The sequence below is a fragment of the Falco peregrinus genome, chromosome 7 (genome assembly GCF_023634155.1).
Source record: "Falco peregrinus isolate bFalPer1 chromosome 7, bFalPer1.pri, whole genome shotgun sequence".
Classification (NCBI taxonomy): Eukaryota; Metazoa; Chordata; class Aves; order Falconiformes; family Falconidae; genus Falco; species Falco peregrinus.
Genome location: NC_073727.1, coordinates 15,066,537 through 15,085,281, shown reverse-complemented (window position 1 = coordinate 15,085,281; position 18,745 = coordinate 15,066,537). Strand labels below are relative to the sequence as shown.

The window sequence follows — 18,745 nt, the reverse complement described above, 5'->3', positions numbered from 1 at the left end:
GAGGGGGTGACTATTTGGGGTGGTGTCTACTGCCCTGGCTGTGGAAGAGCAGCTCATCATAGAAGCAGGAGCTGTTAACAAAATTCAGTGTGCAGGCATTACTGAGAAGCTTTAGCCTAGTTCTGATACAAAAAAAAAAAAAGACTGAACTACACATTTGGCCCTATGATAACATCAGTAGTTAACATGGGATATAGATTAATACTAATAATTAAAACCAGACACATTTCCTGAAAACATTTTGGTTTCTTTATCAGGCTTGCACACCAAATACCTTTTTTCTTTTCCTTTGTTTGGATTTGGTAGAGTCCTGTCCAATTCCACCATTCCCCAGGGCTCCTGAAGGAGTTTTCCCAAGATGTTGCTGGCCTGCTGATGCTGGGGGCGTGGGTGTAGGAGGAGGCGTGTTTTCAGGAGAGTCAAGACTGGTCTTCACACTTGTAGATTGCCCTAAGAGATGTGGCTACAAAAGCAGGATGTCAAACAGGCATTATATAATCAAATAAAAAAAAAATAAAAAAAAATTATTGCCTTCTTCAATTTACTGCTACAAGAGATGTAATACAGAATGCTTTTTGGTCATTCCAGAGGTTACTATAGCTGTATCATAGCAATTCATGCCATACAGCACTTATTGCACTTGCCACTGTTGACAACTTTAATCTCGAAATCTGCAACAGAGAGAGACTTCAATATAGAGAGAAAGAATTTCCGCCCAAGAAAAGAGGATTTACATTTAAATATAAAGATGTTGCTAGACAAAGACACGGTTAGCATTTGGAGCTATAATTTAATGTCTTTCTGTCTCACCCGTAACTTCAATGTTCATAAACTCCGCAGCAGAAGTCTGTATCAATACCAGATTCAATAACATCTACTCTGAAAGCAACAAACTACCAAATGCATGTAAAAGTAAAAGATAAAATGCATTATTACATGAGAAAACAAGATTTACCTCGGTAGAGTTGTGATACTGTATGAAGGTGGCAGATATGGCGTGACTGAACGGGTCACCAGCTTTGGGAGCCATGTCCTGCTTCACCAGAAGGGCCAAGTCCACCAACTGGAGAGGCAAAACCAGTCGATAAACAGGTGGGTTTACTGACATGATACTTACTATAAATGCCATTGTAACAATGAAAAGAGAGAGGATTTGTGGGACAAGGCAGGTTATTCTTACTGTTGAAAACAAAACTATTCAGAGATATTTCAGCCTAAGGAATCTTTTTTTTTTTTTTCCACTTCTGTAAATATACAGAATACTCTCTCTACCCAAGAGGGCTTGGCTTGGCACTAAGGTGACATTTTGTTTTCCAGGAAATCCTGCTTTTAAATCAAATTGTGCAACGGGATTGAATGAGCCTCAGCACACTGCTGAAGGTTACATAGCAAAATCTGTGGTTTCAGTTTGGACATGAGCTCATGCTGGACTCCACTCTCCTCTGTAACCATTATAAAGCATTTCTATTTGTGTATCAGATGGATGAGTACGGCACAGTACGCATCTATCACAGAGTAAATTGAAAGACAGACAGGAATCCAGTCAGCTTGGCTAGCTGAAGGAGTGACTGCACTTCTGAAGGGGCTCACCACACAGTCGCCTGAGGATGAAGTACATCCAACAGTAATTAACTCATTTTGTTTAATCAGAGTTCAGTCAGGATATTCCCTTACCTGCGCCACAGTCTCATATGCTAAATATGCCAAAATCTCCATTGCAACTGCATTGGGCTTTATTTCCATACTGCTACAGTCCAACCAGTCACGGAATTTGGATGCTTTCTTTGCTGTCAGTTAAAATCATAAGGAGAAAAGTTAACAACAGGTAGGCCAAAATAATGCATTTTTTCCAATCGCAGAAAATACTGCAAATGTGAAACAAGGAATGTGAATGTGATTTCATTGGCCAAGGAAGGAATTACCAAAATGGAACTAGTGGGGAAAGGCTGTTATTCATACACAACCTTTTGGAGACTCATAAGCAGCGTGGAGTAAAGAGAAAAACACACAGTTAATCATTCTATGGGAGACTTAACAACAAGGAAGGGTGTACCTCAGAGGACTGTATATGGGACAAACCTGATTTTGAACATGTTATTGTAAAAGAAAGAATATAGTTGCGTCACATCTTGAATGAAAGAACGCACTAGAAGAAATCAACACAAATCTGAGTCCAGATAAAATGATGGAATTGTACTAACAGCAAAGACAAATGCAGGACAGAAGAACTAGGAAGTCCTTGTGTTAACTATAGAGGGATTAGGTGCTGACAGGCTACCCAAAATAAGTTGCAGATGAGTGTTTTTAAAACATGCTTTGGATAGACAGTAATAAGTATAGATGTAGATTCACACATGTTCAACATTCATACAAGAACTTCACAAGACTCACGGATGAGATTGCTTAGGAGAAAGTAGAGAGACAAATACGGGACAAAGAAGTGCGGTATTTGCTGAGAGAGTAAAGGGAGGAAAAAAGGGTTCTCTTACTTAGGGTCGGTGGTGGACAAGCTGATCACAGAAAGCTGTGGAGACTTGGACAGAAATGAGTTAGTAATATAGAGGGGTCTTAATGTGATCTGTTTGTGAAGACAGGACAACCAAAAATTATGTAAACACCAAGTGGAAGAGTCATTTGAAACAGGTCTTTCAAAGACAGTATTCAACGAGGACTAAAAAGCTAAAGACAAGTCGGGTGTTAAACAGAAAATAGGTGTAAATAACGGTTGGGTTTTTTTAGGAGGGAATAAGAAGGCTACATTGGGTCACTAAAGACAAAAAAAACGCAAAACAAAGCCAAAGAAGTATGAAGGTGACAGCAGGACCACACAATATTCCTTAGAATTTAAATGTTTAATTCTGTAGTGTTTGATCCTTTGATGGACCTTTTCCTTTGCCTGCCTTTAAGTGCACAGGGATATGTGGCGCTGTAATTACATATATATTGTTAGAACAGGCTTCTTGAAGTCCCTTCCAGGTTTATTCTCTTGTGACACAGTTTTCATGGGTTTATATTACAGTATAAAGGGTTTACTACTTTAAACATAGCAATATATTCAATTTTTACGAAAATACAAGAAGATAAGTACAAAATAGCCTTTGCGTTAGTTTTGAATGAATGTTCTGCACAGCCTTTAGTACACTTTATATACCTGAGTTCATATTATGCAATTGAATTTGTGCATAGGTCTGTCTTACTGCTATTTTCTAAGCACCATAATTCTCTTTTTCTTTAATGACGTTAAATGTCAGTGAACAAGAACTGCATAGACACGGTCATTTAAAAACACTGTGAAAGTATCATTGATGTATTTTTATAGATCACAATTCCTTGGTCAGCAACATTCAATTTTATTTTGCAAATTTAAGATTTCTATTTGTTCTGTCTCCAGATGATAATTTCGGGGTTTTAAAAAATGAATTTATCACAAACCTCTCATTTCCTGAAGTCACCCTAATCTGAAGTATCATTCTTCTAATGGCTCACAGATGTGTGATGCCAATTTATAACTAAGCTTACAAAACATACTGAATTAGTAAAAGAAATGCTTACAAAACATGTTTTCCTGCATTTGCTGATAGAGAACAGCATTTCAAATGTGTCATTTATTTGCCATAAATGAGTCAGGCTTTCTTCGAACTTAGAAGGAAGAACAAGATAAAGTCTCATTTAAAGACACCATTGTGTTCGAGTCTGTGTTGTAGGATCATGTGCTGGTTTGTCATGATTTTACTGGCTCCTTCACCTCACTTTCTCTGACATTTGACCTAAAACCTTAGTCATCACTTAACTGCTTCTGTAATGATGTTTTGCTACATGATCAAGCCCATTAATTTACCGCTCATTATAGTTGTGGCCCACAAGTACTTCTAGTAAGTTGGTTTCCAGTGCTAGTAAAGCCCTAATTCTGTCATCATGTTATTAGTGTTGGAATGGCATATACTGATGAATTTGGCTAAAGCTGAATAAATTCCACAGTAGGAGCTTACAGCTTAAAATAGAAAAGACTCTTTAGTAAGTTCTTTGTGTCTCTGTGGACAGGGAAATAAAAGCAAAACTTGCTGCTCTTCTCTAATTTTAGATGCATTTCGAAAAACCTGCAACCATGAAACTTTACTAATATGCTGACTATAACAGCACCATGGCAGACTTCAGGCAAGTATGGTTGTTTTAATCCATTAACTCTTTACTAGTTCTGTCTTTGCAGTCGTCCCTACCAGCACGATATTTGAGCATATAGAAAGCTTGATAAATTTTCAAGTGAAATATTCTGCCTGACAGCCTGAAACTATGCTAAATTAACCATTCCCAGGAGTTATGCAGACAGAGAATTTAAAGTTTTATTATTGCGGATGAAACACAAGTGCTTTCAAAAAACATGAGGTTGTGCTGTGTTCTCAATTACATGAAATAATAATTGAACATCTTAATACAGTGCAGCCATTATAATACTTACAAAAACTCAATTGCCGACTTTCACAAAATTCCGCATATTGGACCGAGTCCATCATTCGTGTTTGTCTTTCTGCTCTCTGACAAAAGAGAAGAAGTACATGATGTACCTTATTCCAACAAGAACTGCATTCCCCAACAGAAATTACAGCACCAAAGTGCCCCTGCCATAACCTTGAAGTAACCCTTCCAAACTAAACATGCATTGAACAGATTAAGATGCAGAAATATAAACCACAGATCGGTTATCAATCTTGTGAGTTAAATTTCCCTGAGAAGCATGTCAATTCTTATTTTAAAAACCTGCTTGCACACGACTCATCTACGACAGTGGCAAGGACTGAGTCAGGAAAGGTGCTGAGCACTCTTGCCCTGACCGTGGTGCACATTTCAACTGAAGCGCATGAGTAGCCTGGCTACATGTTTACAGATGACCAGACAAGTAAAACGTTCACCTGGACCAAGGCCAACATGTTCTGCAGTGAGCAGAACTGAATCTATGTGCTTTTAAAATGGGAGCATTAGCAGTAGTGGAATGCATACATTCAAACACATTGAGGATGCACCAGACAGAGGGGAGCGTGGAAGTGCCCCTTCCCACACTCGATACACAGCAATAACTAACTGGTAAATGTATCTTTTCTTTTTTTTTTCCTCACTGCTAATCTATGCTTGATTTTTTTATACTCCTGAACACCTACAGGACAAGAACGGAAATCAGACTTGATTTGAGCTCATTCAAGAAAAAATGGCTTAAGATGTTCACTACTGGATTGAAGACCATATTTCACAGAGTCCACTTTCAACCAAAAGAGTACATTTCAAAACAGTCAAGGTATGAAACCATGAACACCCCGTGCACACCCTACCCTCCACGTATGCCTTGTGCCAGAGCTGAACCACGGCTGGAGCAGCATTGAAGTTCATAGTTAGGTCTGAGCATGTGCCTGAGGTTTTGTTTACTTCCACAGAGCAGGGGCAATTTTCACAAGTTAAGGGTCCGATCTCTAGAAGAGATTAAATCCTTCACATATCAAAAGGCAGAAAGCAGGGAAGTTAGATTAAAGAGAATGATTATCCTCTTCAGAAGCAGACAGCTCACTCTGGTCTCTCAAACAAGGAAAAGAGGTTGTCTTAAACATCAAGGAAAGGAATACATCTTCCAAACAATAACTCAATTAGTAAACCATTACACCTGGTAAGAACGGAATCATAACTAAGGATACCAAATGGTATCAGGAGTGGCTGATAGCACCGAGACTTTTGCAGTGAGTCCATACAGCTCAAGAAATCATGCACAAAGGAGGTAAAGTACAGGTGTGTTTGCATAAAGGATAAAAACCAACAGGGAAAAACCCACACACATACACACAAATTTTGCTCTGAATCCACAAGCACTTCTACATCTGATGAAACTGAAATTGCAGAGACGTTTAATCTGATTTAATGGGAAATAAAAGAGCTGATGACAAGTGTCTTTGGAGACAGGCTATACAACCAGCATTTGGCCTTAGCAGTTTTTCAAATCAGGAGAAAAAAAACCCCACAACCCAGTACTTGAAATACAGTTTCTTCCTCTCTTCTCTGCCTTTTAGGTCACTCTTCTATGACAGTCCAATCCATCAATTATGAGATCTGTTGACAGTCAACATGTTCAATTTAGCTGTAAACTAAACCACTAACTATCCAGGAACATACATGGATATTCCTTCTTTCTTTACCTAGTCAATCATTTCTACTGTATTTTGATTTTTAGTTACCAGGACAGAAACTGTTGTAGTTGGGCATTTTTCAGTTCTCCTATGCATGCTTCTGGCATCTTGACTACATTTTGTTGAGCTGCCATTTCAGATAAGTAAAAATCTTCTGTTAATCTATTCCACCAAAACATTAAGTCCAGATTGATTTTGTATCCTTTAAAAATAATTTTCACAATACATGCTGTAACTTCAACCGTCATCTAGCATAACCATAACAGAGATCTGTTTTGCCTCCAAATTAATTCAGTCCTATATTTGAAGACAGAAGGCACCACCAGGATCATCTAATCTGAACTTCTGCATAGTGCAGGGCACTTCTCACCTAATACATCCTAAAAATGGCAGTCCTAGAATTTCTTGTGCAATTTTACTATGTTTTAGAAAGGCATCTAATTTGGATTTAAAGTTTTGACATATGAAGAGATAGCTTCTTCAAATAATTTAAAATGCCAACTTTTTAAGCAATATGATTTAAATTGTGTAATCATTTGTGTCTTTGTAAGTCAGAAATTACTAGTTGGGTACTCCCAGGTAATATCGCAATACTTTACCTTTAGGTGGTAATCAAACAGACTGAACTTTTCAATGACAAAATTTTCTTGAAATTTTACATCAAAATATGGAGGCTTCCAGAAATGTTGCTTGAGATCCCTCTCCAACAACCCTACCTCTAGAGGTCTCTGGCCCAATGTCCAGCATCAGAGAGGATTATTCCAACACTAGATGAAGTCAGCTATGGCTTTCTCTAGGAAAGTCTTTGAAAACCTCCAAGGACCAAGATTTTATGTCTTCTCTGGCTAACCTGCTCCAGTGTCAAAAAGATATGTAATGTCCTACTTGAAACTGCCAAGGAACAATTTGCAGTTCTAGACTTTCTTTTTTCTACCCAGCACTACTAAGAAAAGGTTGCTTCTCGTTGTAACTGTCCTTCAGCAGCTGTAGGCTGCTATCTACTATTAGCCTCCTTCAGATAATAAAACTAAGTAATCTCTCTCAGCCTCTTCTGACAGGTCATGTGCTCCTTGGCCCTCAGCTCTCAGTAGCTTTCAGCTAAATCTTTTCAATTTCTCAGCTTTTCTGTGGAACTGAAGGACCCAAACCTGGGTTACGTGTTCCAGGTTTGGCTCAACAGCACCAAGTGGAAGGGCATGACAACTTCCTTCGGTCTGCAAGCCACATTTCTGCAAAACTGTGAGTCTTGCTTTAATATGAGACCAAACTCTTGACTCATGTTCAACTTGATGTTCACTACCACCTCCCAGGTTCTTCCCAGAAGGGCTGCTACCCAGACAGCTGTTATGCAGCACGTACTGATGCATGGGGTTACCCTGTCCCAGATGCAGAAACTCAGTGAAGTCTGTTCATCTCTCAAGGTTTTCAAGACCTGTCTGGACTGAAGCTCCATCAATCAGTGTGCCAGCCACTCTTAAGTGTCATCAACAGTTTTGCAGAATATGCATTTTGGATCTTTGCCCGCATTTTTGTCCATCTTGTTCATGAAGATATTGAACGGTATGGCCCCCAGTTATCAACCCTGGGATATTCAGTTCTTACCTGTTGTCATCTCTATGTCAAACCATTGCCTATTACCCTCCACATCCAGCAGCTCCAGGGTTTTACAACCCTTTGCAACACCAGGGAAGGCACAGGAAAGCAAAATGACATGAAATGCTAACATAAGGAGTTATGCTTTGAATTCCTGCCTGCGATTACAAAGAAAAAAAGACATCTAAAAATTTGACAAAGCTACTCTAATTTTCACAGGCATCCCTTCATGTAACAGGGAAACTGCAAAAACAGATTAATCTCAAGAGCAGTTATGTTAAACTAGATGATTTAGCAATGGTTACTCTCAGAAAATAGGCTACAAAACTTCAAAATGCAGGCTGTCAAAGGCTAGTCATGTATGTTCACTATCAAAAAACTGCAAGTTTCTTTATAAGAAGTGAAACAAAAAAATACCCATCAAAGATTTGGTAAAAGAAAGATGTTTCTGAGGGAATTTTCCCACAGGAGCTTCATTTTTCTCTACAAATTGCCTACAGTAGTTGTCTAAACAATGGATTTAATTTTGCAATTATATATTAAATGAATACTTTTTTTCCCTCTGTATATTTTTTTTAGGTAGTAAGATGAACTACATATCTGTGAAATAAAATTGATTTTTCCTTTCAACTGTCCTCTCTAAAAGGAGTCTTTCTTAAAGGTGGGTTCTAAAGCAATGCTGTAAACCACCACCAAATAAAATAGCTTCTATCATAAATAACTGGACTATATTTTGTTCCCAATACACTTTAACAACCCCCCCACACATCATAATACGGAAACCCATGGTTCAAGGGATAAGAATGGCCATTCTATCAGTCCTACCGCTTTTAGAATAGACTATAAATAACCAGCAAATGCAGGAGAAATAAAGATGGATAGCATAGGTGTATCGTCTTCAAGGAAACACCGAAGCAGAAATGAACAGCGGATCATCTTTCCTCTTTGCTTCTCAAGATTACAAACAGTAATTATTTTCCCTGAGATCATCCCTTCTTTGGAAAAATTTAATGTTGCCTTATCTCTATATTTCTAAGGTATATTTCATAAACTGAAAATGAATCAATAACATGGGATAAAAAAAAGAGAAGACAGAGCACATCACTGTGAACACACTGTTATTCCAGGCCAAGGGTTTAATGGAAAAGGCATTTAAAGTTGTGGAAGTCACAGAAAATTTGTGAAAATGCTACAACTTATAAGTAATGCTTTAAGTCTACAGAATACCTACTTTCTCTTCTTCACAGTCTTAATTTTTCATCTATTTTTTTTTTCCAAAACCAAGAAATTATACAGGATGGTTTAACTAAGAAATAAATTCAATTTTATAGAAGCGAAATTTTCCAAATTCTGGGAGTAGCAAGTCACTGCAACAGGACTAAAGTCCTCTTTCATCACTATAAAAGCAAGTTTGCTGGGACTTTTTCCTACATGAAGAAGCCCTGTAACCCGTTAATGATATGCCACCTGGAAGCAATCTCAGCTTGAAACCAGATATAATAAATGACATCAATGACACTGCCACACTAGTTTATCAAAATAATTAAAAAACCATAGTTTTTATTCCCTTTATAGTAGTACTAGTCACTCTAAGCAGCTAAGAAGCTGAGTTATATGGTGTACAGCAGAGTTAAAATACTTTGCGTGCTTTCCTTGGAACATGCTGAAGGATGCAGTAGATAGGACCTGGCACAGTAAACGTATGCTTTGTCTTCCAAAAATGTGTTGCATCATATCTTTCTTTCAGCAACAAGAACTAAAAAGGAAGACTAAAAAAGGAAAGGAAAGGTAAAGAGTTGCATGTTGTCACTTACCATCCAGGCTGAAAAATAACCTTATTATGATTCCATTTTAAAGGTTTTCACACTTGACATATAAAGCTCTTTGTGTGGGAGGAAGGCAAGAGGCCAAATGTTAACTTGCTTACCAACTATTTTGTGTTTGAAGGAAATGTGCCGAGTAGCTGCTAAGCTGGAACATTTCAAAAATGTATGCAGCATGGCTGGACACCCCTGTGTTTGGCAACAATGTTGATGATGAAGATGTCAGCATCCCAAGCTGCTTGCATATTCATATTGTGGTGCTATTCCCTGATGTCCATCGCTAAAGACCTCTCCATTGTGTACCCATCACGGCTTCAAAGGGGCTAGGGAACTACTCTAGGGAAAAAACAAAGTTGCCCTGCGATGGCTGATATTATTTAGCCTACACTAAATAATTACTTTATTATTATATTTAGATAAGAGAATAACAGAGCACTGTATGCTGTAACTGACAGCTCTAGGGATGTAGGTCAGAAATTACCTAGATCAAAAAAGAATCATTTGAGAAATAAAGCACAAAGTAGTTCAATACAGAAGCATTTACAAAATATGCTGAAAATACATTTTTAGTCTTCTGTATCTTGAAATTATCTGAGCATTATCACTATCCGAAGATTTTTGTTACATAAAGGAAAAATGTATTTACTCTTCTGAGAATCACTTGAATTGGTAAGCAAGGAAAAAAGGGGTTTTAAAAGTACGCATTTTCAAAGATTGAGCTTACTCAGAATTTTATACAGAAAATAAACATGCCACTTGGGGAAAGATCAATAGTTTTTGCAATTTAATACTTGATTTGGCTATAAAGTACAGACATACAGAGATTTTTTAAAATTTTTACCCACCTCTTGTAAAGCATACCATCCATTCTGCAGTAAGCCTTCATCTGAGCAAGTCTGCATAGCAAACGTGAGGCCTCTGATGTAATACTGTTTTTGAGTGCTCGTGTGTTTACTACAAAGTTCCCAATATTAGAAGAAAACATGAGGTCTTTTCCTGGCTGACCAAGGTGATCCCAATTTTAATGTATTTTCACAGTTATAAATAGTAAAAGCAGTTTTGTGTTATTTTCTCTACAATATTAATAACCCAAATACCCCCAATAAACAGAGTTTAAGACCTTAACCTTAAAAATCTTAACTATTACAGAGATGTTAAGGATCTACAACTGTAAATAACATCCACAGCTTCCTTTCACGTAGACAAATATTAATTAAAATAAGTCTTTTTTAAATTATAATTTTTCATTATAGAAGACTGGTGCTTTTCTGTCCAGGGACAAAAGATGGGATTCACTTGAACAAGTTAGACATCTGCAGTATCTAAATTAGTCACCTAAAGTCCCTTTATAGTAAAAAAAGAAATTAGGCAGTTACAGAACAACTTCATCCTAAACTAGATGTTTAAAATAAGCCAGATAAACCACATCTACAAATTTGTTTGAAGTTCACCAACTGCAGACATCAGCAACGGAGCCCTAGGAGCACTGGCTTAGGTCTACATGTCCATAGTACAGACATCCTCAGAAAAGCAAGATGAATCCTACTCTGATGACAGATGAGCAATGGACACCATCACCCACAGGGCAACTTCCATTTTAAGGCTAAGCAAATGCCAAGACTAAAGAATGACTCAGTAAATTTGGTTCCTGCTCTGATCTCAAAGCAATGCAAGTACACACAAAGACGGTTTTGTACCACGGGTGTATGGTAACCCCATTCATCTTCCCCAAAGTATGCAAAATGTAATCTAACAAAGTATGTGCAGATAAGTAGGGGGAAGGGAGCTGGCAAGGCTATTTAAGATTACGTAAAAAATTCAAGGGAATTATGAAGAAAGGAAGCAAATGAAATTGCACAGACAATAATAAAATGAATGGATTAATTCCCAGCAGTCATGATCTCATTGCTTAAGGAATAAATGAAACTGACCTCCTGACAGGGACTCACTGCCCCTGTAATACTTTGCCCTTGAACATATGCAAAATCTACACATACTGTATTCATTTGAACCAGCTCCATATCATATCCAAATTCCTGGTCTAAATTTATTACTGCTAGTCTGAAATGTGGAGCTGGAACCTGCAAATGAAACATTTCCATTTCATGAAACAGCTTTGATTTCTACAGGATTTTTTTTTTCCCCACTATATAATAAGTATCATCATGAATTTTGTAAAACTATGTGTTATATTTATGGCTATCTTCTACCAGTGCTTTCTAAAAAACCATAAAATAATTGTGGATCAACTATGTACCAAACTTAAAAAGTTATGTGGGATTTACTAATATATTAAGATAACTGACCTTCCCTCACTTTTCTGGTTGAGGACACTGTAACACCCTTCTGTGGTTTCCATCCGGCTGTACATCAAAAACTTTAAATACCACATTAATATTAGGATGCCTTCTGGTTAGCATTCTGCTGAATGCCTATCCTGACTCCGTATCAGTTCATAGATGAGGTTCATATAAACAGCTTTAGCATCTCACAAGTAAAGCTTGCAGTCATCAAAACAGCCATCACTGCATCGTCCGGAAGATACCAGCAGCAAAGCAGCCCCTTCTACATAATGAGTTTCATTTTTTTTTTTCTATTATTTGCAGTCAAAATCAGCCATCACACACTATTTAACAATAATACAATTATAGAGGTTCACTTGTAAACAAAAGGAAAATACTGTAAGCCATGAGAAATTTTAAAAATATTTCTTTTAGCTTTATGACTAGAGATCTGGATAGATGGTCAAATAAAAGGACAGACAGCTTAGAAATGTATAGTTAATATTTATATTGGATTTTCTGCAATTTTCTTATACTGTATTATATGTCATCTCAAAAAATCCTTGAGCACCTCTCACCTTCATAATATTTTCCCCCATTGCCATTTGCAGAGAGCTGTGTTTTGAATCCAATTTAGCTACAGCCACTTGCATCCAGGATAGGTAACGTAGGGCTGAATAACTAAGGAGTTGCTTTACAACTTATCTGACTCCCTTAAACTGCACTCCTTCCACTCTACTGAAATCCTTCCCACACTAGGCTGAAGTGCTGTTTGGATTTCTGGCTATAAACTCATGGTGTGTTTTTTGCTCAGAGGCTGTTTATGGTCTTGGATGGAAGCTGGCTCGGAGTGGTACAGGCACAACGTGCCTATCACACTTGCTCACCATCCTGGGTCTAGAAGAGTTATAGGATCCAGCTCTGCTCCTACAGATCCAAATGGAATGGCATAAAGCGAAGGAGGCTGTTCCAACTCAAAGTTCACCAGGAGATCAATCCTAGACATAATCAGCTTCAGTGGAACTCAATTCCCAGGCATATTCTATCTACTCACCCAACTACACTATGTCCGGAATTATGCACTTTACAGCCATGACTTGTTCAGCAATACATAGAATAACAGCATCACAGAATGGGTTGGGTTGGAAGGGACCTTAAAGACCACCTAGTTCCCACCCCCCTGCCATGGGCAGGGACACCTTCTACCAGCCCAGGCTGCTCCCAGCCCCGTCCAGCCTGGCCTTGAGCCCTGCCAGGGATGGGGCACCCACAGCTGCTCTGGGCAGCCTGGGCCAGCGCCTCACCATCCTCACAGTCCAGTAAAGTTAGTTAAACTTAACAGTAAGTAAGCTGGGAAAAGCTAGGGACCAGCCCTCTCATTCATTGGTATTAACTGGTAAATGTAAGTAAGGGAACAAACCTAATTAAAAAAAATAAATAAAAAGCAGGACACCACAAAACTCTGCCCTGTTAATATCCAGTATCAATATATGCTTCTAAAACTGTAGTTTGAGAGTTTTGCTAATGTTAAATGAGAAATGAAGAAGGCGGAGGATGTCCTCAAGAGAATTGTTCTTACGCTTCCAGTGTTGAAAAGAAAGGCAAGCCAAGTGAACTCAAAGTACATAGCAGTAAGCAATACCTGATAAAATTCATTATCCTGTAAGGCATATCTCTGTAATTCTTTGTGAATCAGGCCTGCTAACAGACATTGTAAAGTGGCCTCCTGAATAATTCTCTGGAGCTCTACAGTAAAAGGAGAGGCATAAGAAATTTAAGGAAAAGTTTGTCTAGGAGAAACATGAGTAATTTTCCAACCATATGAACAATACATATGCGTTTTACTCCTGCTATCTTATCTGTGAATATTACAATTCTGTCTTTTCCTTTACCCTTAAAAAATCAGACTTGTCTTATATTCGTTCCCAGTAGCACAGCCAATTCTTATGGTAACTGCCATTCTGTGGGACATCACCATGCTGCACAAGAAATTTACCATTCTGCGCAGGAGATTCACAAATACTACAGGCATATCCATGGAGGCGTCTTTTGCAGGTGATGCTCTTTCCATCAGAGTGGAATGAAAAAGGTTTATAATTAAAAATGCTTTTTTTTTAGCTGCTTCTTGAAAAAATTAATTTAAAAAATCCAACTTCAGAAATAATGGTAGAACATACATGCAGAAATAAGAAATTCAAGACACAAAACGTTGCCATGTGCACAAGTAATTTGGTGTGCATTATAGCAATCCAATTCCCAAGCCTGAATTTGGTCTTACAACTTATAGATGAAATCCTGATTCTACAGCGTCCCCAGCAAAGCTTTCATTAACTTCAAAGTGCTGTGGGATCTCATCCTACGAACATCTCCCGGACCTTATGGTTGCACCTAGTACAGACTGTTATCACCCTCTTGTCAAAGGAAAGCAGAAAAATGGGCTCTCAAGATGGGACACAGATCCTAAAAGAGCCTTTTCTTTTTATGCTCCCACATGCAGATTAGAAATCCAACTTAAAGTCTCTCTATAAAGGTATTTTGGAATGAAAACAGGCCAGTAGGGCTCTACAGAGGAGAACTCCAGCTGCTGTTCATCTGGCTGGTTTTCTTCACAAAGCCATTACAGCCCTGCCTCCTGGGCTAGGACTCACCTCACGCAACACTGTGTCTTTTCGTATAATTTAGTCACTTTATAATCAATGGGAAAAGGGATCTTTTGTGAAAAAAAAGTGGGAAAAGTGGGCTGATCACACCTACTGCAGGTGTGGTAAGAGAATGTGTCACCTCTGGATGTGCCCTTCTCCCTGTAGACACAGGAATGCAGATCACTGATGGAAAGAGAAATGCAGATGACCGGTAGGAATAGTTGTCTGGTCGCCAGCTGAGAACTTCACCTTTTAGCCTTACAGACATGTTAATGCAAACCAGGAGATTATAAACTAGGTGATGCACCTAGCACACGACACTGATCTGGTTTTTGAAGGGAAGGCCACTAATCCATTCATTTACATAACCTCTTAATTAACAAAATGAGTAAAACAATTTAGCTCAGCCACTTTCCACGACAAATCCAAATCTGGCAACTTCTATGATTAACTTGTGTAAGAAGTACATTCACTAATGTCTATAAGAAAAGTATTAAAATTAATTCATTGAATAGAATTAAAATTAAAATACACAGTACTATGTGTACACAGATGGGCTGTCCTTGGCATGTGACCAAAGAACGCAGTTACTCAAGTTACCTTTGTCTGTTAGAGTCCCCTGCAATCAGAGAATGTTACAAAGTGCCATTCAAAGATGTATTCTTGCTTCCTTAACACAAGAAGTGCACCTATAGACATTTCACATTCAACTCGTGGCATTTACACCACTGAGTCCAATCCTGTGGTTAGATTTTTACTCTTTTGGAAAAGCCTTTCTAATTTGATAATTGCACAACATGGAACTCCAGATCAAAATCACATCACGCCACTCAGGGTATAAGCGAGTCATACACTGAGTTAAAAAGGAAATGCTTCCCCCAGAAAAGCAGTGACTGATGTGCATTACACATAATCTGCATATTTTTTTATAAAGAAAGAGTACATTTCTCTTCAAGCTCAAAATAATTGGTAAGAGAGATGTCTCTCACAACTTCCCAGGCTGGATTTGGCTGCCTGCTGCCTCTCAAACAACCCTGGTTTCCCAATCAGAAAGAGACCAGGACCTCGATATTCCAAACTCCTACCTGGGTTCTGCTAGTAAATTGCCATCTGAGCATGACTGAGTGCAAACAAAGCCCTGAATTAATCACGGTTTAGGGCTTGTTTCACCATTATTGCAGAGTTTATGGGGTTATTGGCCCTGATACTAAAGCAGTGCAAAGTCTGCGCGCGGCGATGTCATGGTGCACGCTAGCCATGCACACCCAGAGTGCACAGGCTGGGGGAGAGAAAAGCAGAATCACAACTGCACAACATGCCCAGGTATGAAAAGCAAGGAGACCCTAAAATTCTCCATCCAAATTGAAATGCTTTGAACAAAAGCAGTAGTGGTTTTTAATTTTATTTTTTTTTTTAATTGGGACTTACTTCATGACACTGACAGCAGAATTTGGCCCAGGGTGATTATTTCCTTAGTCAAATGTTAATGACTGTGTGACATTTGCTGTTTATTTAACTATGCAGGATTTTCTATGCTGATATTCGTTATTCTTTCTTAGTTTACTTAAATATGAGCAAATTTACCTTCATAGTAGCATTGTGAGCATTATCTACACTATATATATATGAGAAACAAAAACATAAAAAGATCATTTTCCCCAAGGCGGTTTGCTTAATTGGCAAACATTTCTTTTTTTTCCTCTACTTTCTCTTTCATCTTTCTGATGTTAGAGAGAAAAAGGAAAAAGTGAAGATTCTGGGATTTAACAAAACAATTTAGCATTTGGAATTAAGTTAATTTGAACCATCAGCTAATTTGGAACAATCTATTTTGTTAGTCCCTAACACCATGCCCATTGATAAATATACCACAAAATTATTAAGCGTTTACATAAAACTAAAGAAACATATGCTGTTATTAATTCAAAACGATCACCACCATCCAAAGACACGACAGGAGTTCTTTTATTAAACATCCCCATTCATTTCTCTGGGGAAAAAAAAAAAGAAACCTCAAAAAAATATATTTTTGAATTCTGCAAAACTTTCACAGTAATACTTAAACCAGCTACACTTTGCATAAGAAGTAGAACTGCAAGTTTTAGATGAAACTTTACTGATACATCATTTAAAAGCAGAAAATTCAAAATTTTATTTTGTGAACACAATTTGCCAGATGTTGTTAGTCTGGTTAAGACTGGAGGAATACTTGAAGGCTTTCAAGGCTGAAAGTCAGTGAAACTTACTGCCTCTTGAAAACTATGCAAGCACATGCCGGCAGCTTTTAGTATCTGAAATGTAGATGTTCCATACCAGTGAAACCACAGTTTGTTAATAGCAAACTTCCAATGAGTTGTATCTTAAATAATCTGAACCATTTCATGGCAAAACAAACACAATGTTGTTTTGGGGAGCCTTCTCAAGTGATTATAGCTTACCTTTAACAGAAGAAACCAATCCTACGTACCCTGGTCTCTTGCTCTGCAGCACTGACTGCCCCCTCAACACCCTAGACCCTTCATCTGTTTATAAAAAATGAGGTACCATTACAATAGTTTTGATGGGAATTTCTTTTTATAAATGCTGAGATGAGGGGAAGGAGAGCAAAGAGCATCTACTATATATGGATTCATTACCATATGCTTTACTGATAGTTTATCCTGCTTCCTAATGAAAGCAAAAAACCCCCCACTGTGTCTCTATTAAAAAGCAATCAGATTTGGTATCCTGGTGACACTTTAAAGAGCACATTATGTGGGAAAACAAAATAAACATTTACCCTGGCAAATGAAAGTGAATTTGGGTTTTGACATACTTGGCAAGAAGGTAGAATTATATTCATGTCAAGTATGCAGAAAAACTAATATAATATTTAAATATTTGCTTAAGTAATATAGAATTTAAAACAACACATTAGAAGAAACATTTTTTGTGAAATATTTGAAGTTTTTTAGTAAAAAAAGGAACATGCCATGGAAGTAATATGCTCAGCTGAAATTTCAAACTTCTACAGCCTTTGTTACAAATTTCCTTCGCTTGTAAAGTGGTAGAGTCTTCATCTTCACTGACAAGTCTTTATTTATATTTCCAAGACAAAGGCAGTTGTTATACTGATGGCTTAAACTGATAGTGAATATATGCAGCTTACGAAAAAAACCAGCCCTTGAGAACCTGAACCTTACAAATATGGATACAATGAGCTAACGTCAACACCATCTCAGCTAAATCCTACAGCACTCTTCCACTGTCCGATGCTACACGTGTGCAATTATTTTAAAACTCCTTTAGTCTGCAACAAGACATAATTTGGTAAAGACAGATCTTCATACCACTCAAAGTATCTGAATGCTGTATGCTAATGATCTCTAAAATTCTCAGTTTTGTCTAATAACATAGCACTAATTCATTAATTGAGCTGGATACTGGATGCTAGTTTTAGGTCCAAAATTAAGTGTTTTGATGCGCTGTCTAAGGATGCAGACATTGGACTCTCCTTTTTGGATGTAAATCTAAACTCATATTAGCTGCACATACCCACAAAAATCAAATTTTCGAGTGTATCAGAATTATAAATTATTATGAAGTTTGAGGCATAATATTCTGAGTTACTAAGAGTATTTTAATGCATTTATTTTTTTATAAAAAGCTTTGCTTACTTTTATCTCATTTGGATACACATAATTGGAAAATATTTTGAAACATTTCTAAATTGCCATAATAATACCGTAATAACTTAAAGCAACGCCACCAGTCTTAATGTAATTGTACATTGTAGAAATGTGTCATTTTAAAATCACTTGAAAAGAATTCATTTAAATGTAAACTGATTTGTAAATTTAATTATGAACTATTAAACTAACTGCTCGGACTTGCAGTTCTTCTAAATCAGCATAGCTCCTACGAGTCCCCCATCATAAGAGAGAAGCCACTGTTTATGTCAAATCAGCAATTAAAAGTCATATAAAGAGTATTCAGACTATAAGAAACAAAAAGGGGTAGTTTAGGGAATTTGACTTTCAATCTTCTTAATTCGCAGTGCCTGACACAAATCGTTACGATGCATTAATAACAGCTTTTGAACATAGTATTCATTCATCCATCCTGATACAGAAATAAATTTAAAAAGACACTATTCCCTGTGCACATTCTTAAATCTGCTTGCAATGAAAACAACATATTCCAATGTTTGTATGGATGTTTGCACCATTCAATTCAGCATGCAAAATTTTCAGTCACTTACA

General features: G+C 37.5%; 1 protein-coding gene across 6 annotated transcripts in view; it reads right to left on the bottom strand.

Annotated features, from left to right (window-relative positions):
• SUPT3H (SPT3 homolog, SAGA and STAGA complex component) overlaps positions 1-18,745 on the bottom strand; it is a 277,928-nt gene that overhangs the window by 54,561 nt on the left and 204,622 nt on the right. For all 6 annotated transcript variants that reach the window (XM_055810080.1, XM_055810078.1, XM_055810079.1 and 3 more), the window contains 4 exons: positions 4,457-4,532; positions 1,675-1,787; positions 956-1,063; positions 275-463 (listed from right to left, as the gene is read on the bottom strand). In XM_055810080.1, the coding sequence (XP_055666055.1) occupies positions 275-463; positions 956-1,063; positions 1,675-1,787; positions 4,457-4,532 (486 nt within the window). The remainder of the gene's footprint in view (positions 1-274; positions 464-955; positions 1,064-1,674; positions 1,788-4,456; positions 4,533-18,745) is intronic.